The following is a 21,828-nucleotide window of genomic DNA, read 5'->3' on the forward strand; positions in this document are numbered from 1 at the left end:
TGCCTGTCTGAATTATTTAGATAAAAACAATCAACATGATTTAGTGTGAATAACTTGACAACATTTTAACTGACATGTTTGTTATTCAGTGATTTTATTGCATGATGATCGGTAAAATTTCAATCTAAAAAGTTGCTGTAACCATGTGTTACTATATAGCCATGTTAGATTTTCTTTTTTAATAGGTAGTTTCTTAAAGAAATCTTAGGAGTGAGCACTTAGTCTATGGTGAAACAGAGTTATTTTCTTCTAAGGGTTCTGAAGAGTCTTGTATTGCTCATCTCAACATTGTAACAACTAAATTAACCTGATAATCAGCAATGCAGTCAGTCACAAACTAAAGCAAACCACTCATCGGTCAACACTTATTTGATCTCTGGTTTCTGGTGTACTTGAAAATATATAAAGGAAACAGGATATGATTTCTAACAAAGTAGCTACCTACAGTTCAAACAACAATTTATATATAGAGCCCTGAGCAGACACAAAATGTATATCCGTGGATATCTGCGGAGCTGCAGGCCTCTATCAGGAACCTCAGCGGCAAAAGCTGCTGCTCGCAGGAGCCAGCGCCCAGACTGGGCAGCTCCTCTGGCATGGCTGTACTGTCCCCAGCCTGCCCACTGGGGCGGGCACCAGGCTCACCGGCAACTGTCCCTGGTCACGCTAGTCTGTGCAAGCAACTCTCACACTCCCAGACAGCAGTGGTCTGACTCTCCTGTACCTTTCCCCCCTGTACTTTTCAATTAAGAGCAACTAGGATTTTTTTTCCTACTGTTTTCCTTAAGTGGAAGTAAAAAAACAAAAGTTATAAAATTTAATAATAATATCTAACCCATCAAATACTGTGTATTTTTAAAGGTGAAAATAAACCCATCATTGCCCTGTACACTTACGCACATGCTTAACTCTGAGCACTTGAGTGACCCATTGACTGCAATAGGACTACTCACATGAGTAAACGTAAGCACATAACTGTTTGTAAGGTTAAAACCAATGGGATAACCTCCTGAACCCTATTGTCTTTTCAAAATTAGTAATTTAACTACTAAGCGTATTTACATTCTTTTTATGTAATTCTTATGGGGACCAAAAAGCAGCAGCATTCCCTACACCTATGAAATAGTGAGAATAAGTCTGGGTAAATTCATAAGACTACTTGATCCTTGCAGTAGCCATAGAATTCATTTTCAATTGATAGCACTCTCCATTTCAGAAATTCTCCTTGACAAAGTAAATATAACCAACTGTAAGTGGCACCTTGCTCAATTAACAAACAACAACAAGAAGTGAGCCATCACGATCGCCGGGGGGGGTGGAGGAGGGCACCTTCGCCAGCTCATAACAGTAGTGGATGCAGGCTGTGATCCACGATGCTATCCTCTGGGCAGACACCAGGCCACCCTTCATCCTGTCTGCAACCACAACAAACAACTGTGTAGACTTATGGAATGGCTTTGTTCTATCTATATAGAAGGCCAGGGCCCGTCTGACATCCAGGGTATGCAACCTGCATTCCTCGTCTGTTGCATGAGGCTTTGGACAAAGGACCAGCAAGTATATGTCTTGACCAGTATGGAACTGGGCGATGACCTTGGGTAGAAAGGCTGGGTGCAGACTCAGCTGGACTTTGTCTTTATCAAAGATAAAGATAAGGTGGTTCTAATGTGAGAGCCCTGATCTTGGACACCCTATGAGCCAAAGTAATAGCGACAAAGGGTATGTCTACACTACAGGATTAATCCGAATTTAGATAATTCGAATTTGGGAAACCGGTTGTATAAATTCGATTGTGCGCGGCCACACTAAGCACATTAATTCGGTTTTTAACCACATTAATTCGGTGGTGTGCGGCCACACTACCCCATTAATTTAACCACATTAATTCGGTGGTGTGCGGCCACACTAACCCTAATTCGAATTAACAAAATCGATTTTGGCGCTACTCCGCTCGTCGAGGTGGAGTACAGAAATCGATTTTAAGTGCCCTTTAATTCGAATTAACTGGCTCTGTAGTGTGGACGGGTGAAGGGTTAATTCGGATTAACGCAGCTAAATCCGAATTAAAGTCGTAGTGTAGACCAGGCCTAAGAAGAGACCTTTGAGGAGAGAAGCAGGAGGGAGCAGGAAGCCAGGGGCTCAAAGGGGGGACCCATGAGCTTTCACAGCACAAGATTCAGGTCCCAAGGAGGAACCAGATCCCAGACATGCAGGTAAAGGCACTCCAAGCCTTTCAGGAACTGCGCTGTCATTGGGTGGGCAAAGGCTGACCGGCCTTGAAACAGAGGGTGGAATGCCGAAATGGCCGCCAGGTGCACCTTGACCTAAAACAGTGACAGGCCCTAGAGCTTAATGTGCAGCAAATAGTCCAGGACGTCTTGCAGTAGGGCCTCTTCTGCACGGATGTGATGATCCAAGGCCCAACATGTGAACTGCTTCCACTTTGCCACATAGGTAGCTCCGGTGGAGGGTTTCCTGCTGCCCAGCAGGACCTGCTGGACATCAGCACAACACCATCATTCATCCAGAGGATGTTGGTCCTGCTTAGAGCAGGGAATTAGACTAGATGACCTCCTGAGGTCTCTTCCAACCCTAATATTCTATGATTCTATAATCCCCACTTAGGCATGCAGCAGCCAGGCTGTCAAGTGCAGCGTTGCCAGGTTCGGGTGTAGCAGATTGACGTGGTTCTGGGACTGCAGATCCGTCTGAAGAGGCAGCTGCAGGGGGGTGGCTGCCGACAGACTCAGCAGCGTATTGAACCAGTGTCGATGAGGCCATGCTGGGACTACGAGGATGACAGTTGCTTTGTCTTGCTTCACTTTTAGCGGGACCTTGTGGATTAACAGCACCGGCAGGAAGGCATACATCAGCGCTCCCGACCACAGAATCAGGAAGGCGTCCGACAGGAGCCCTTGTCCCTGCCCTGCAGAGAGCAGAACACGTGGCACTATCTGTTCTGCCGGGACGCGAACAGGTCCACCTGGAGAGTCCCCCACCTGTGGAAGATTAGGCTGACCACCTCCAGATGGAACAACCATTCGTGGCAAGATGAGAAGGTCCTGTTGAAGAGATCTGCAAGGACGTTCTTGGTTCTGGGCAGATGGGCGGCTACCAGGGTGAATGGCGTGCCGCACACAGAAGTCCCAGAGGCTTAGCACTTCCCGACAAAGGGCTGAAGATCTGGCGCCACCATACGGGTTGATGTAATACATTGCAGCAGTATTGTCCATCAGGACCTACACCACCTTGCCTTTCAGGTGGGGCAAGAAAGCCTGGCAAGCCAGGCGAACCACTTTGAGCTCCCTGACATTGATACGAAGGGCTAGGTCGTGTTGTAGCCAGCAGCCCTGGGTGTTGAGCTTGCCCAGGTGGGTTCTCCAGCTCAGATCTGATGCATCCAAGACCAGGGTGAGCGATGGAGATGGGGTCACGAAAGGAACTCCTTGCAGCACCGATTCAGGATCCCGCCACCAGTCCAAAGACAGTAGGACATGGCTTGGCACCAGGAGCACTCGGTCTAGGGGGTGCCTGCTGGGAATGTCAACCGAGGCTAGTCACATTTGCAAAGGCCTCAGATGAAGCCGGGCATGGCTGACCACATACGTGCATGTCACAAACACATGTGGGCTGTGGTAAGTGGGTGGCTTTTTATGTGGGAGATCAAGTATGCCATGGCCTGAAACCACACTTCCAGAAGGAAGTGCTGGCCCACGTGGAGTTGAGAACCACTTCGATAAACTATGTGTTGGAGTGGTGTTAATAAACACAGAAAAGTTCATGTTAACAGGCTTGGGTTGATGCAGGTGGAACGCACCGGATTGAAGCTTCTTTGCACTTGCTCTGGACACCTGCCCTTGATGATCCAGTCATCGAGGTACGGGAACAGGTGGACCCCCGCAGCATGAGGTAAGCCGCCACTGGTGCCATGCACTTGGTGAACACCCCTTTGTGGACGATGGTAGGCCAAAAGGGAGTGCCAAGAACTGGAAATTGTGTCCTCCCACTATGAACAGAGGAAACACCTGTACCCTGGGAATATGGAGACAAGGAAATAAGCGTCCTTCAAGTCGAGAGCAGCGTACCGGTCTCCCAGATCCAGAGAAGGGATAATGGAGGCCAGGGAAACCATGCGGAACTTCAACTTCTTGAGAGACTTGTTGAGGCGACGCAGGGCCCAGATGGGTCTTAGGACTGCTTTGGCCTTCGCGATTACGAAATAACAGGGAGTAGAATCCTCTTCCTTGCATGACACAAGGAACCTCCTCCACTGCCCCCAGGCAAAGGAACTTTTCGACCTCCTAAACGAGGAGTTGCTCATGAGAAGGGTCCCTGAAGAGGGCAGGGAAGAGGGGGAGTGGGAGGGAGCAGCAGCCATGCATTGTAGGGTATAGCCCCGGGATACTATATCCAAGACCCAGCAGTCTGAGGTTACCCTTAACCAAGCCAAATGGAAAGGTGGACACGGTCCAGGAAAGGGCAGGAAGGATCCAGGGAACTGACTGGGGCATTGCTCTCGAGTGCACCCTCAAAATGCACGCTTCTAGCCCCCAAGGTGTTTGGCAGGCCCAGGCTGTGCAGATGAGCAGGATGAAGAAGGGCGGTGCCAGCTGAAGCTATTGTCCCTTCTTCTTGCAGAACTCTGGCGGGGCTGCCAAGGCCTTGGCGGTGGGGGCAGCTGGAAGAGCTTCCTAGCAGATTGTGGCATATGTATGCCCAATGAGCGAAGGGTAGCCTTGGTATCCTTCACTCCATGCAGTCTGGCATCCATCTGCTCGGAGAGAAGACCCACCCCATCAAAAGGAAGGTCTTGGCTTGCAGTCTGCATGTCCTGCGAGAGGCCCACCGTCTGCAGCCATGAGCTACGCCTCATGACTAAGGCTCCATGCTGGTCACGAATACTGTGACTTTCCATGACTTCCATGACTTTTGCAGCAGCAACATGCGGCTGGCCCAGGAGCCACCTGAGCAGCTCGGGAAGCCCCCGAGTCAGTTGCACTGGCTGCTGCTGGGTCAGTCTCAGGGCCCCCCCGCTCCGCAGCAGCAGGAGTTTGGGGGTGTGTGTGGGGGGTGGGGGGCTCAAGGCCACTGCTTACCTGGGGGGGTGGCGCGGCCTCTTCTCCCTCAGCTCCCTTAGCTCCACATGCTGCCTCTGCCGGCAACTACTCAAGCCACATAGTCCACCGCATCCCAGGCCATTGCAGAGAACACCTGTCTGCCGCTGTGCCCTCCTCCACCAAGATGCTGAACTTCTGGGCTAACCCCGATGGGAAGGACTCTAGGAACTTGCATAGTTGAAATTGTACCTGCCCAAGAGGGCCTGGTGGTTTGCCACCTGGAATTGCAGGCTGGCAGTCGAATAAATCTTTCTCCCAAAGAGATGCAGTCTTTTGGCCTCTTTATTCTTGGGGGTACAGGAGGAATGGAGTTGCTTTTCTTTTTCGTTGGCCGCAGAGACGACCAACGAGCCCAGGGGAGGGTGGGTATACAGCTGTCCTAGCCAAAGGGTTAGAGTAAGTATTTTTTTCTTCTGCCCTGCTGGAAGTGGGAGAGATGGACGAGAGAGTGTGCCATAGGGCTGGTGTGCCATAGGGCCTTGGTGATCTTTAAGACCCTTCGTGGACTGGCAGAGCAACGCGGGCAGGGGTTGGAAGCCGAGAGGACATTAAAACAAGTCCATCTACTCTGTCATTTCCTCCACTTCCAAGCCCAGATTTTCTGCCACTCTTCAGAGCAGAGCCTATGCTCCCTGAAGTCATCTAGCGGTCTGGCTCTTGAAGGACCCGCAACCGCCTTGCCCAGGGACAACAAGGATGACTGGGTTACCAGAGGTGGTTCCAAGGCTTGGTCCACCACCAGGGAGGGGAGATTTGGTACCGCTTCCTCTATCCTGGCCTCCGAACGATCTGCATGCACCGAGCCCGGTGCCATTCATGCACCTGGTGCGGCCAGTACTGCTGATGCCGCCTGCTGTTGCTCTGAGGCGGCGGCCTATGATTTCTGGGAAGGGGGCTTTGCCACGACTGGCATTCCCCAGGAACCCCAATAAGGCCGCTGGCTTTGATACCACTGCTGCACCATAGCAGTCAATGTGATGTCAGGGCTCCAATTACGCTGGTGGGACCTGGGCGAGTGGCTAAACTGGCCCTCTGTGCTGGAGAAGTCCCCTTCCGTTGACCACAGAGGAACCGTTGATGACTGGGTGTGCCTGCTAACGTTTGTCGTTGGAGACCAGAGCGGGATGAGCAGTGTCTGTACCGGGGTGAAAGGTAGTGGCACCTGGGATTCCGGAGCCTGGATATGGATTGTTCTCATGTGGCACACAATGGGGATCTTCGATAGGAAACCGACCGATAGGAGGGTGAGCAGTGCTGGTAATATGGAGACCAGACGTTGATCTCTAGGTGAACTGCACCTGAGTGGCATGATCGCGGTGCCAGTGACCGGGGGGTGAGCCCCAAAGGATTGGGGCTGCGGATCCAGGGATTTGCGTCACTGTGATGGGAAGCGCTGTCTCGTATCAGAGGATCATCGTCTATCTCCCCCAGGAGTCACAGCAGCTGGCTTGCCCTCCTGGGGAGCCTCTGCTGCATCCTGCTGCCTCAACGGCAGCGGTGGAGGCCTCTGCTCTCTCTGCGCCAGGGAGGCCTGGGAAGGTGCCGGCGCCGGCAGAGGCTTGGATCCCATACCACTCTCTTGAGTCGCTGACAGATCTTTAGAGGGGCTCAGAGCCCCAACAGGAGAGGCATGCACTCACAGCTCCGGAGTGGCTGGGTGGGCTGAACTAGGTCCCTTGCCCGAAAACCCTTGGGGCTTTTTTCCTGATGCCGGGGAGCTGTGCTTCCGTGCCTTCTTCTTAGGCACCAGAGATGTTGATCCGTGCCAGGCAGAGCCCAGTACCAGTGTTACACTATGCACCGATGCCAAGGTGCTTGCCGATTCTTGGTGGGAGGGCTCATACACCAGGTGAAGGGCCAACTCCATTAGCAGGCCTCGGAGTCAGATATCCCACTCCTTCTGAGTTTGTGGTCGAAAGTTTTTACAGACACTTCTCTTTGATGTATGATTCGTTCAAGCACTTGGGACAACAGCGGTGGGGATTGCTAACAAGCATAGGCCTATTACAGTCCGTGAGCCCGGCGGATCGGGGCATGCCCCCCCGGGGCAAAGTCCCACTGGGGACTCTAACTACAACAATAACTATCAAGAATAATTAAAACTATGTACAAAGCCCTACGGCTGAATGGCTCTTAACAAGGCGAGAAAACCGCTAACCACTTGCAAGGCAAGGGAGAGAGATGCTCTGACTAACCACCACGGGTGGTAAGAAGGAACTGAGAGAGCATAGGGCTGGCGGTGCCTGATATACCATGGCATGCGTGCGGCACTCCAGAAGGCACCACAGCCAACCCTACGGATACCACTAAGGCAAAAGTCTCTGATGGCCCTACACGTGGGCACGCGCACACCTAGAATGGAATTGACATGAGCAAGCACTCGAAAAAGAAGGAGGATTTCCCCAGAGATGGCTGGGCCTGCTGATTAGAACCAGAGCACCTTCTTCTCTGAGGTCTATGATTTTTTCCAAAAAGAAATCAAATTGCCTGGGCAGATAGAGAGGTTGCTTAAAGTATTATTGGGAGTACTGGGTGTGTGGCAGTATATGCTGTCATCTCTTGAAACCTAAGGATTAGACAGTCGCCTGGGAGTCTTTACATGAATCTAACTTCTCATCATTTTTGTCCAAGACTAAAAGAACACCATGAAAAGGAGGTCCTCTATAGTGTGTTGTATGTTGGGTGCTACACCAGAATTATATAGCCACGACTTTTTTCATTATAGCAGCACAGGCCATAGCCAATGCAGACCAAAGACACTTTTTGTGGCCAAATGGCCCTCTACCATTAAACCTTGAAGTGTTCCACTGCATCTTCAGGAAGTTTCTCTGGTAATTTTGACAAAGCTTCCCAGTTAAAGTCATACTCAGCTAACAGCACTTGCAAATTAGCTATAAAATCTGGAGACATGAAGTGGAATACATTTTTCTGCCCAACATGTCCAGTCATTTGGGCTCTCTTTGGGGGCAGACTTGTATCTCCCTTGCCTCAATCTCTCATTGGCAATCACCACCACCAGGGAATCTCAGAAATGAGAATAAAAACACTAACCCACGTGCAGAGACATGGGAGTGCTTGTCTGTATGAGAGAACAAAGCTGGTGTGTTCAACAGGACCTTTGCTGGCTCCAAAAAGACCTCACTAATTAAAATGGCTACCCTTCCTGGGATTGCCCCCTGAAGGCTATCCAGTAGCTTATAGGTATTCTTGTTCAGTAGCTCAGCTCATGACCAAGAGCAGAGGCCACTCTCCTAAATACATCCTGGTAAAACTTAAAATCCTCTAGTACTGGTTTGGAGGAGCCTGCAGCCACCAAGTCATCAGGGAAAACGAGGACAAATTAACAGAAGATGATGTAGCTTCCTGAGACAAGCCTTGTTCTTCCAGTAATGACTTGTCCTGTTGGAGTAGTTGATCAGGAAGGGTAACCTCTGCTGGAAGGATATGAGGTTCTGTTGTGGTAGGGTCCAGTGACCTCTTGAATGAGGTGGAGACCACAACCTGACAGATTGAGGGACTCGCCAGGGATTACACGGAGGGCAACAGAGAAGGGAGTAAGGCATAGGGAGACAAAAGGTGTCAGGCCATGCTGACCTGTTCTTCAATATGATCAGTACTAATCCCAGTACCGACAGTCCCAATCCAGAGGTAGTCTGGATGATTTACTAGACCTAGTGCACCCAGCTGGGGATGGCGAGGAGCTGGACAGCCCTCATCTTGAAGGGTCCTCGGAATATTGCGTCAGCCTAGGAAGTGCGCAACCTGGTGGAGCTACTGGATGATCTGATTTGTCTAGCACCCAGTGGGATGGAGACAAGTCAGTACTGACTACGTACAGTGATCTGTGCCAAACAGTCCATGAGACGTAAAAGGTCTGACATCCAACTCTGGTACCAAAAACAAGCTTCATATGCAATGTTGAGGAATAAACTGGGGTCAGCCCCCAGTGTGACAATTCCCCGGTATCAAAGCAATGGAAACCAAAATTGAGGGCATCCATGCCAGAGTGGAAGGGTATCCCAGTATTGAGGAGCGAGGCTGCATAGTGGACTGTGTTGAGGTGTAGCCCTTAAATTGTCTCTTAGCTCGTACTAAGGTCAGTGACTGCCCCGGTGCCAAAGAGGTCAATTGGCCAGGAGCAACAGGTGGCACCAAGGGACCAGTAAACTCTTGTACTAAGGGCGAATTGAAGTCAGACAGGCACAGCAGGTCCCTTACCACCATGAATGCCTGTGGGGTGGTATGTAGAGAGATTAATGCCACTGAAACAATGTCTGTCAGTACTGGACTCGAAGGCAGCTGCATGGACTGTTCCGCAGTCAACAGTATGGTACCTGGCTCTTCTCACCTGAGCACCGGGGAGACACGTGGATGGCCCAGCTCTACCCTGGGTATGTGGTGAGTCACCATGTTGTAGGGAGCCCCTTTTCAAGGATGACAATGAACCTCTCTTGGAGCTAGAATGGACTCAGTAAGTCTTATGGATCCCCTTGAGAGGAACATCAGAGGAGGATTGGCCTCTCCTCCTCAGAAATGAATCAGAGTCCAGAGGCCTGAGGGAAGCTATGGCAGGGGGCAGCGGTTGAATGAGTGCTAACAAGACGATTGGGAACTAGGCCCGCTGCGGAGTCAGGCCTCATTGTTTGCTCCATGAGGTGCTGTTTGAGGTGCAGATCCCTGGAAATCTGCATATGCTTTCTGAAGGATAGCAGATGCACATCTCTCTTTAGTGTCCCCCCCACCAAGGCAAAAAAAAAAAAACGGGGGGGGGGGGGGGGGGGGGGGGGGGTGGTTGGGAGTGTTACTACTGGGAAAAGGCAGTATTTGAAGCTTGGAAAGTGCTGCGTGCCCTTGCTGCTCAGCACCACCAACTAAGAATGAATAAAAACAGAACAAAAAATAATTTTTAAAGGAAAACCTAAGTACAGGGTAGTAACTGCCAACTATTTACCGAGCAATAGATGCTGACTAGGTGACTGTCAAAAAAGGCAGAGGAAAATGCTACAGGGTATTCTGACTCAGACTGTGGGTAGGAAGAAGGAACTGAAAGGGGTCAGGATAGCAGCACCCTTACATAGTCTCAGGAGGGACCACAAGGAGATATTAAAGATCCTTGGGGATGGTTTCTTCAAAATGACAGGCCTATTTGAACCCTAAATACTTGTTTATTTCCATACTATCAAAATATAGTAGGGCTGTCAATTAATCACAGTTAACTTACACAATTAACTCAAAAAATTTAATGGTGTTTAATCACACTTATAACAATAGAATACCAAATGAAATTTAATTAATATTTTTGGATTTTTTCTACATTTTCAATATTGATTTCAATTACAGAGAATACAAAGTGTACAGTGCTCACTTTATATTATTTTTTATTACAAATATATGCACTGTAAAAATGATAAAAGAAATAGTATTTTTCAATTCACCTCATACAAGTACTGAAGAGTAATCTCTTTATCATGGAAGTGTAACTTACAAATGCATATTTTTTTGGTTACATAACTGCACTCAAAAACAAAACAGTGTTAAACTTTAGAGCCTAGAAGTCCACTCAATCCTACTTCTTATTCTGCCAATCGCTAAGACAAACAAGTTTGTATACATTGACAGGAAATACTTCTGTCTGCTTCCTATTTACAATGTCATCTGAAAGCGAGAACAGGCGTTTGCATGGCACTTTTGTAGTCAGCCCCTTCCATGCTTTGGCCACCATTCCAAAGGACATGCTTCCATGCTGATGATGCTTGTTAAAAAAAAAATGAGTCAATTAAATTTGTGACTGTACTCCTTGGGGAGAGAACTGTATGTCTCCGGCTCTGTTTTACCTGCATTCTGCATATATTTCATGCTATAGCAGTCTCAGATGATGACTCAGCACATGTTCATTTTAAGAACACTTTCACAGCAGATTTGACAAAACGCAAAGAAGATACCAATGTGAGATTTCTAAAAATAGCTACAGCACTCGACCCAAGTTTAAAAATCTGAACTGCCATCCAAAAACGTGAGAGGGACAAGGTGTGGAGCATGCTTTGAGAAGTCTTAAAAGAGCAACAGACTGATGCGGAAACTACAGAACCAGAACCACCAAAAAAGAAAATCAATCTTCTGCTGGTGGCATCTAACTCAGATGATGAAAATGAACATGCATCAGTCCGCACTACTTTGGATCGTTATCAAGCAGAACTTGATTCAGCATGGAAGCATGTCCTCTGGAATGGTGGTTGAAGCATGAAGGGACATATGAATCTTTAGTGCATCTGGCATGTAAATATCTTGCAACGCCAGCTACAACAGTGCCATGCGAACGCCTGTTCTCACTGTCAGGTGACACTGTAAACAAGAAGCAGGCAGCATTATCTCCTGAAAATTGTAACCAACCTTGTTTGTCTGAGTGATTGACTGACCAAGAAGTAGGACTGAGTGGACTTGTAGGCTCTAAAGTTTTATATTGTTTTATTTTTGAATGCAGATTTTGGTACATAATTCTACATTTGTAAGTTCAACTTTCGTGATAAAGAGATTGCACTACTTGTATGAGATGAATTGAAAAATATTTTTTTTTGTTTTTTACAGTGCAAATATTTGTAATAAAAAATAAATATAAAGTGAGCACTGTACACTTTGTATTGTGTTGTAATTGAAATTAATGTATTTGAAAATGTAGTAAACATCCAAAAATATTTAAAATAAATGGTATTCTATTGTTGTTTAACAGCGCGATTAATCACACAATTAATTTTTTTAATCGCTTGACAGCCCTAAAATACAGCCTGTACTATCAACTGATATTTTCACTTCCTTTCCCCCCAAAATACTGTGTAATATTGGTATCAAATATTCAAAAAGAGGTCTGATGTCAGTGCAAAGAAATTAATGCAAAAAGTACACCTCCACTGGCCCATATTGTTATTTCTACTGTGCATACAAATAAGATAAATGTACATGCAAATGACTAGTTAGGTACCCACCTAACCTTTTTGCATGTGTAATTATTCAATTTGTATACACAATAGGGGGTGCGCAGTGCTGCCCACAGTCCTGAGCATCTTACGCCTTGGCGACATTTGCGAGTTACAGCGCTGTAAAGCTGCCCCCAGCGCTGTAACTCACTCCCCGTACACACTGGCAAGGCATTTGCAGCGCTGTATCTCCGTGGTTGCAGCGCTGCACGTACTCCACGTCCCCGAGAGGAATAGTGAGTATTGCGCTGCCGCTGCAGCGCCAGTGTGGCCGCCCAATGCGCTGTGAATGGCCTCCAGAATTATTCGGCAGTATCCCACAATGCCTGTTCTAGCCACTCTGGTCATCAGTTCAAACTCTACTGCCCTGGCCTCAGGTAACCAACCATGTGACCCACCCTTTACATTCCCTGGGAATTTTAAAAATCCCCTTCCTGTTTGCTCAGCCTGGCGTGGCGTGGAGTGCTATCAGCGAATCTTTCCAGGTGACCATGCCTCCACGCGCCAAGCGAGCCTCAGTATGGAGCAATGTCGAGTTGCTGGACCTCATCAGTGTTTGGGGGGAGGAAGCTGTACAGTCCCAGCTGCGCTCCAGCTGTAGAAAGTACGATACCTTCGGGAAGGTATCAAAGGACATGATGGAAAGGGGCCATGACCGGGACGCCCTGCAGCGCAGGATTAAAGTGAAGGAGCTGCGGAGTGCCTACCGCAAAGCCCGCGACATAAACGGCCGCTCAGGTGCTCCCCCCGCGACCTGCCGATTCTACAAAGAGCTGGATGCGATACTCAGGGTTAACCCCACCTCCCCTCCGAGCACCACCGTGGACACTTCAGAGCCGGTGGGGGGTGGAGGAGGAGGAAGAGGAGGAGGTGGAAAATGGGAGTGATGGTGGTGGGCCGGATGGAGACACCCCGGAATCCCTGGAGCCATGCAGCCAGGAGCTCTTCTCGACCCAGGAGGAAGGTAGCCAGTCGCAGCGGCCGGTATTTGGTGGAGGACAAACAGAAGAGCAGGTTCCCTGCAAGCGGTTTTTTTTTTTTGGGAAGGAATTTTTTCGGTGCGGGCTCTTTGGGAGAGGAGGGTTAGGCATGCATGCCTAGATGCGGAATAGTGCATTGATGTGGTTTATCACATCGCGGTAATCGGCCTCGGTAATCTCCTCGAGTGTCTCATCCAGAACGTGTGCAATGCGCTTGCGCAGGTTTATCAGGAGAGCCACCGTGGTCCTTGTCCCAGCCAGGCTAACATGTCCGCGCCACTGTGCCGCGAGGGGCAGGGGGACCATTGCTGCACACAGGCAAGCTGCATATGGGCAAGGGCGGAAGCCGCATTGCAGTAGAAGACCCTCCCTTGTTTCCCAGGTCACCCTCAGCAGCGAGATATCGTCCAGGACGAACTCCTGTGGAAAATGTTGGGACAGTGTTCACTGTAGATGCCCCCTGAAGCTGTCGTCTCTCCCCAAGGCACAGAAACCCAGAGGACAGTGCAGCCCTGAAACAATCAGTCCCCCTTACTCACGATTTTGAGGCTCCCGTGGGATATGTGTGCTCTGTTTCAGATGGGAAAATTATGCAATTGTGTAGACCCTATGTTTTCTACTCCTTAAGTGTGGAGGAAATCATTACTCTGTCTGGTATAAACAATGCTGCCTCTGTTAAATGTTGCATTTTGCCTATACAGCAGCATCAACCTTGAGACCTCAGCCGTCCCTCTTATCGCCTGCTCAGAGACTGCAAAGACTCAGGAAGAGACTGTGAAAAAGCAAAGAAGACATGCTGCAAGAAGTGATGCGGCAATCTATTAAAGAGAATGAGAAAGCACAGAACTGGAGGGAGAGAGAAAGCAGGATCCGCCAGGAAAACGCAGCGCACCGGCGGCAAAGCACCAAGCACCGGCAGCAAAGCATGGATCGGCTCATAAGCATCCTGGAGCGCCAAGCAGATGCTATCCAGGAGCTCGTAGCCATGCAGAAAGAGGAGCAGTACCACAAACGCCACCCCCACCCACAGCCCTTGTCCCAAAACTCTTTCCGTTGTGCCCCACTGTCACCTCCAACCCACTTTCCCCAACTTCCGTGTTCTTCACGCCACCCGCTGCCTCCAACACCAGTATCTTCACCACCCAGCCCTGAAAAGCACGACCCTTACCCTCTGCACTCAACCCCCATCACCATGCAGTATAGCTATCCTGAAGTGCAGCACTCACTGCACAGCACACCAGACAGGACATACACGAATCTGTGATAGTACCATTCCCTACTCCACCCCCTTGTTTCTTTTCAATAAATAATTTTTTTTTCTTTTCAATAAATGGATTTTTTGGCTTTGAAAACATTCTTTATTATTGCATAAAGTAAAAGACTCCTTAGCCCAGGAAATAAACAGGCACTGCAAGTCTGCTTGTCTGCTTAGCAAACACCGATCCCTAAAGATGGGAACTACTGCACTTCACTCCCGTGCAGGGCACCAGATATCACTCCTGGTTTTCAGCCTCAAATTGCTCCCTCAAGGCATCCCTAATCCTTGCAGCCCCGCGCTGGGCCCCTGTAATAGCTCTGCTCTCTGGCTGTGCAAATTCAGCCTCCAGGTGTTGAACCTCAGAGGTTCATGCCCGAGTGAAGCTTTCACCCTTCCCTTCACAAATATTATGGAGGGCACAGCACGCGGATATAACCGCGGGGATGCTGTTTTCGGCCAAGTCCAGCTTCCCATACAGAGATCGCCAGCGGGCCTTTAAACGGCCAAAAAGGCACACTCCACAGTCATTCGGCACCGGCTCAGCCTGTAGTTGAACCGTTCCTTGCTGCTGTCAAGGCTCCCTGTGTAGGGTTTTATGAGCCACGGCATTAACAGGTAAGCGGGATCTCCAAGGATCACAATGGGCATTTCAACCTCCCCTACCGTGATCTTCCGCTCTGGGAAAGAAGTCCCAGCCTGCATCTTCCTAAACAGCCAAGTGTTCCGAAAGATGCATGCATCATGCACCTTTCCGGGCCAGCCTGTGTTAATGTCAATGAAACACCCACGGTGATCCACAAGCGCCTGGAGAACCATAGAGAAATACCCCTTCCGATTAATGTACTCGGATTCTAGGTGGTGTGGTGCCAGAATAGGAATGTGCATCCCATCTATCCTCCCTCCACAGTTAGGGAACCCCATTTGTGCAAAGCCATCCACTATTTCCTGCACGTTACCCAGAGTCACGGTTCTTCTGAGTAGGATGCGATTAATGGCCTTGCAAACTTGCATCCACATGATTCCAACGGTCGACTTTCCCACTCCAAACTGGTTTGCGACCGACCGGTGGCTGTCTGGAGTTGCCAGCTTCCAGAGTGCAATAGCCACCCGCTTCTCCACTAGCAGGGCAGCTCTCAATCTCGTGTCCTTGCGCCGCAGGGTGGGGGCAAGCTCCTCACACAGTCCCATGAAAGTGGCTTTTCTCATCCGAAAGTTCTGCAGCCACTGCTTGTCATCCCAGACTTCCATGACGATGTGATCCCACCACTCGGTGCTTGTTTCCCGAGCCCAAAAGCGGCGTTCCATGGTGCTGAGCATGTCCGTGAATGCCACAAGCAATTTCGTGTCGTGCGCGTTACGCGGCTCGATAGCATCATCAGACTCCTCACTCTCACTGTCACTTTGGATCTTAAGGAATAGTTCGACAGCCAAATGTGATGTGCTGGCAAGATAAGTCAGCATACGCCTCAGCAGTTCGGGCTCCATTTCCCGCAGACAACAGATCGCGCTGCACAGAAACCGTTGAAAGATGGCGTCAAAGGTGGATGGAAACAAAGGGATTTCTGGGATGCGAAGTGATGCATCACGGGGCGTTGGGACAGGACCCAGAATGCCCCGCACCCACGCCCCCTTCCCACAACCCACGGCGCCAGAACGGGAAGAGGTGCTCTGTGGGATAGCTGCCCATAATGCACCGCTCCCAATAGCGCTGCAATTGCCGCAAATGTGGCCACGACAGTGCGCTGGGCAGCTGTCAGTGTGGACAGACTGCAGCGCTTTCCCTACTCAGCTACACGAAGTCAGGTTTAACTCACAGCGTTGTACATCTGCAAGTGTAGCCAAGGCCTTAATTTTAAAACTCTAACCAAGAATACCACATTTTTCCTAAGAGATGGATGAAGTCATCTTATATAAAGAACCTATGAAATACTTAGGAATAATTCTGGATTAACTATATTTATAGTGGTACTGTTATTACCACTATCACTTTTTTTTTGGATTGACAATTACTATGCACTTTTAGATGAAATCCAAGCACTTGTTGTCAGGAATGTTCTGTTAAAAATTACAGAAACGAATGAGTAAAGGAAATGCCATTAATTCAATTACCTGTCTAATGTAAGATAGTTCTTGAAAAGCACATCACACTTAGCTTTCAAGATAACTAAGTGAAGATTTCCTAAAGAATCTTAATATGTAAGTGAGGAAAAAGTTGTGCTTCCCTCAAAATATTCAAAACAAAAGAGTAAGAGAGGAACTAAATTAACTTTATGAGTACTGTTACAAATACGAATTGGCAATGATACAACATAAATCCCAAAACAGGTGTTTGTAGATGGAAACAAACACTTGAAATATTGGAAAGAACAAAAACTCCACAAATCAAAAGCAAATAAACAAAAAGCCCACAAATACATCGCATATTTATTATACAAGGGCTGTCATTCAATGAAATTCTGTATTGTATTAAGTACAGAATCAATCCTTATTTGGAGAAGTGTCTGAAAGAGTATACCCACTGAACACTTCAGTAAATAACAGGGATTGAAAGTAAGTAGCCCACTTGTTTTCTTAAAGAGATATGGCCATTTTAATAGTCTTATGGAATTCCTGAAGAGTGGGTCTGGGTCTACGGAATAAATGGATACGGAGATCATGTGGGGGAAGGTTGTAAAGATATTTAGCCCCTGGAAATTATCACAACCACCAAGCTGGAAGCAGGCTACTGAATAAGGCATGCTGCAGAAGAACAACTTCTGCTGTAAATGCCACCTGAAGAAGTCATTAAGCAAGTGATTGTTCACTCTGCTAAAGAGGGAATATTAGCTGGGTTTATAAAGACATAGGACTAGTTATTTTACTCTATTGATCATGTGTTGCTGTGGCATTGTCTAAAAATCCTATGGTGACTGTTTAAAAAAAAAAAAAAAAAAAAAAAAAGAAGCAAGTTTCCACGCTCTGCTCAACCAACTCATCACAGACCTTAATCGCATGACAGCTAGGAGTGGATACAAGAAATCCTCTGGATTGCTGTACGAGGATTCGCCTTTTCTCATAAAACTTTGGCCTCATCCTACTCCTGTGGATGGCAAAACTAGCAGAACTGCTCTATTCAAGGCTGAAAATATAGAAGAACAATTAGTGCATTTTTTGGCCTTGTACTTGCTCTCTACTCTGTCATCCTACTGTTGGAAATAATGTGGGGAGAAAGAAGTCCTGACTCAGAAAGCTCAGCCTTGCTTCAAAGACGACTGCCAAATTAAGAGCTTGTCTACACAGCATGGCAAAACATGCCAGAGGGATGTGATCTGACGAGGCCTGCATCAACAACTTCTCCGGCAGGAAGAGTTTCAGTCTCACCTCTCTCGCCTTCTGGGTACGCTTGGAAAATGAGTAATACATAATGTGCTCTTCCACAAGGCAAATGAATCACTAAGGATCCCCATCATTTATAGGCATAGTGGAGTCACACAAGTAACAGGTCTTGTAGATTGGTAACTCCGCCTCTATCATCATCTTAGCACCCTTATACAGAGGGTTGTCTACGCTAAAGGATACTTAACTGACCTAAACAACTATTTTTTTAAAATATATATGCCAACAGGCAAAAGGAAATTTAGTTTATCAACTAAAACTAATTAACTAATCAACTAGTCCTAAAATCTAAGGTGAAAGGCACAGTGTCCAAGAGAAGTGGATAATGCCAAGGGTTGCTACCCAAAAATAATCTGATCGCACACACACCTGTAATCCATGTGCACCAAAAGCAGAATCTATATGCACAATCACCTGAAGAACTATAATTGAGAACTATATAGAGAAGATAGTTAGCATCAAACTAGATTTTGGCCATGTCCACAAATCGTAGATTTCAGCCCATTAAGTTAGTTCAGCAGAAGATACTGAAGGTAATAACCTTCTATTATGGTTCACACATTTCTAATCTATCTCTTAATAAAATGGACAAAAAGAAAGTTATTTGATTGTCTTAGTTAGCATATCCAAAAGAGGAAGATTTTGAAACCGATAGATAATACTTCAAATTGAAGATCAAGGATATTTACATTAAAAAGGCATACTATGTTTCAATAATCCTTCAGAGAAATTTCTATATCCAGCTTAAAATATGTAACTTTGATTCACATGAAGAGTCCTGTGTTGAGAAAAACGTTCTAAATGTATTCCAAAGGCATTACAGCCTTCATTGCTAAACGCTGAAGCAGACTTGTTAGCAAAAACCCTCTAAGGTGAAGGAAGGGATGCTTGTCTGCCCAAAATTCACCATGAAGTCAACATACAACTCAGACATCCTCAATTATAGCACTAAAAGAAAACGACAAAGGGGGAAGAAGGCAATCTCATTGCTTACCTCAAAATTCTGTACTACAGACTTTTGTTGAAGTAAATTCAGCCTCTGAAGGGCTGTCCTTGAGCATCTTGTAAAAGAGTCAGTGAAATAGCTGAATTTGTCCATATAGAAAGCTCAAAGAATTTATTTACTCCCATTCCACTATTCACCTACGAACCATCTGGCCCTGAACATTCTACTAGCAGACTGAGAAGTCTGTCCAGATTGCCAAAGATAACTGTCACCCATTAGGATCTGGAGATTCCCAAAGGGCCTGAACAAAAAACAAACAAAAAAATCCATTGAAAATGGATGGTTCAGCCTTGATGGTATTGAAGGAAAACATGTTACTAGTCTGATCCAATGGGATCACAGGTAACAGATCACACAATAAGATTAGCCCTGGCAATTTAATCAACCAATAGTTTAAAAAAAGGGGGGGGGTTGAGAGGGGACAGAAGAGAAGACACCCACATTCCAAATGCATTGATCCTAAAAAGTCTCCATCTGCTTAAAAAAAAAAAAAAAAAGCAAGTAATTCCAGGATCCAGACAGATACAGAGGTAAAATGGAATGTTACATTTTTAATCTAATGAAATGCAATGGCCAAAACTGAAAGCTCTTTTTTTTTTCCTGCATACTGCATGCTTTCAAAACTGGTCAATAAAATCTTACCCCAGAAGAATTTTGGCATGAACTTCTTTGTTAGTCCTTGAGATTTCCCTCAGAGAGGTAATTTCTGCATCAAACCAGAATCCTCTCTCTTCTGGAGTCTCTACATTGTAGTTAACCATCACCATATCACCCACATTGAGTTCACTCCACTTCAAAATGGTTCTTGCTCGTGGTCGAAGATTATTGGCACGCATTTCTACTATACCATTCTCTGGATACCTTGGGAGGGGGAAAAAGTTACAAATTAGTACTTCCACTATTATATGAAATAAATCAAAGGGTAAAATTTTAAAAAGTGCCTCAAGTGACTTAAGAGCCTGAGTCCCATTTTCAAAAGTGATTTGGATTCCTAAATCACTTTTGAAAATAGGATTTATGTTATTTTGAAATGTTTGCTTGTTCTAGGACTATGGCCCTTGCTACCTGGGATTTGAAAAACAGTTTTAATCAAAACCACAAAGAATCACGCTTATGTAAGCTTTTGCTAGAAAGATGCTAAAAAATTTTCAAATCTGAGTACTAACCTGTCCCAGTCTTGCTCATACACGGGTCAATAGCAAAATTCCCAAACATGCCCACAGTGAAAAGAGACAAAGATTAGTATCTTGAAAATCCCATTTCTAGTCTAACTCTACCCCCATTAAAGTCAATGGCAAAATCCCCATGGACTTCAATAGCAACACAGTTTTTGAAAATCCAACCCTACATATACAGACAGCATTTACCAACAAAATTATGCAAGATGAAGATAGCATAGGAAAAAAGTATACATTTGTTTATCAAACAGTAGTAAGTAGAATGGTTCTGAAATTCCAGACAAGCAAATAAACACAGCTAATCACAGAAAGAATGTTTCTCGAACTCTCTATTACATAAAATGGCTGATCGTTTTAAAATGTTTCTCCTTTTATTTTAGTGATTAGCACTTTAGTAAATGATAAATCTTAAAGATTTGTTAAATCACATTAGAGTTTTCTATTTTTTAATAAAATCCCGTTATTTTTTTAAGTTATTTTAAGGAGACACGGGAATTGCTAGGTTTTTACAAGCAATCTCATTTTCCTCTAAGTAGTGAGGCATATTATTCCAGCACAGACATACACCACACTAGAATTGTACCGTAAATACTTCTAGTGAGCTCCATTCCTTTAAATTGGGTAATACCTATTTAGCAGGAGTAATGTAGTGATATCTATTTGAAAAATAGCTACAGTAAAATGGCATGAGCATAGAATGTGCTCAGGCTTTTCGAGAAGCCAGCTACTTAATATAAGAACATACTCTCCTTAAATCCTCTGTATAGATCCATTTTGGCAATGGTTGTAGAAATCACAGAGCTCTGCCTATGTAATAGGGAAAATGGCAGAGTGGAAGGCTGAACACCAAGAAGAAAATTTTGCTGGTAGGAAACAAATTAAGATACCCTGTTACAAAATGGAGAAATCAGACCTTTCGTACTGAAAAAAAGCAAGAATTCAAAGAGTTCACTTCTTTATTTCTGGTATGACATAGTATAAGGAGATTCTATTTTGTAACAAATTCCAGTCAAGGGGATGGATAGATGGACACACACCCATTATGTGCAAACAACTCTCTCTACAACTACTATAAAAAAGAAAATATTTGTTAAATGTTTAATTGTTTTTAGCTAATATTAATCTGAATTATAACTCAAACTAAATCCCCACTTTGTAATAATTTCTTCTAGAAGTTTTAGCAGTGCTCATGAGTTTATCAGTATTACAAGCTATACCAACTTGAACTGGTTCCAGACCATGAGGCCAAAATCCTACACTTATGAATCTGAGGCATGGTGGAAAGTGAAGGAGGCATGTTGCCTGCAGTTCAAGGTGGCTCAGAGGCCCAGGGAACACCACACTGCACTGTACTTTATTGTTGCTCCAAGTAGTAACTGTACTGCCACAGGTGCCTGCTGCTGATGGCAGCTTACATGCTAGGACATTGATCATCAAACCATAGCCCAAAGTCAACAGCCCATGCTTAGAAGACTGATCCGAAGTCCACCGAAGTGAATGGAAAGCCTCTGATTTAATTGGCAATTAATGGCCATTGAAACAGACCACAGACTGGCCACTCCTCTACCAAATCTCTTCAACTAGGGGTCATATCCTGACCTGTTACTGCCCAGGTAAGCTAGGGAAGACACATGCGTGCTTCACTGTCCTTCCTATCCCTTCCTTTCTCCCCCGGGGTTCTGCCCGTCTTTCTGGCCCTGCACGTGGAACTGGAAGCATTTCAACGAATGCTCCCATGGATTCTATGAAGCTAGGTCAGTGTCTGGAGCAGGAGTAACATTGGGGGCTGATCGAGAGGTCAGTGTGAAAACCAGTGTTGATGGGGCCAAGCTGGGGCAATCAGTATAAGACTGGCCTTGTTCTTGCACAGAACTCTGGGCAGAAGGGAGGGGGGAAATAAACATAGCAGCCTTTCTGATCACAGCAGTAAAAACGCATGTCAG

General features: G+C 46.4%; 1 protein-coding gene across 1 annotated transcript in view; it reads right to left on the reverse strand.

The window, feature by feature from the left end:
- The window catches only part of LOC112116424 (E3 ubiquitin-protein ligase UHRF2), a 191,476-nt gene that overhangs the window by 97,533 nt on the left and 72,115 nt on the right, over positions 1-21,828 (reverse strand). Inside the window, exon 4 of the mRNA XM_029914317.1 lies at positions 19,350-19,568. Within this exon, the coding sequence (XP_029770177.1) occupies positions 19,350-19,568 (219 nt within the window). The remainder of the gene's footprint in view (positions 1-19,349; positions 19,569-21,828) is intronic.

The sequence above is a fragment of the Terrapene carolina genome, unplaced genomic scaffold (assembly GCF_002925995.2).
Source record: "Terrapene carolina triunguis isolate 2854851 unplaced genomic scaffold, T_m_triunguis-2.0 Scaffold35022, whole genome shotgun sequence".
NCBI lineage: Eukaryota > Metazoa > Chordata > Testudines > Emydidae > Terrapene > Terrapene triunguis.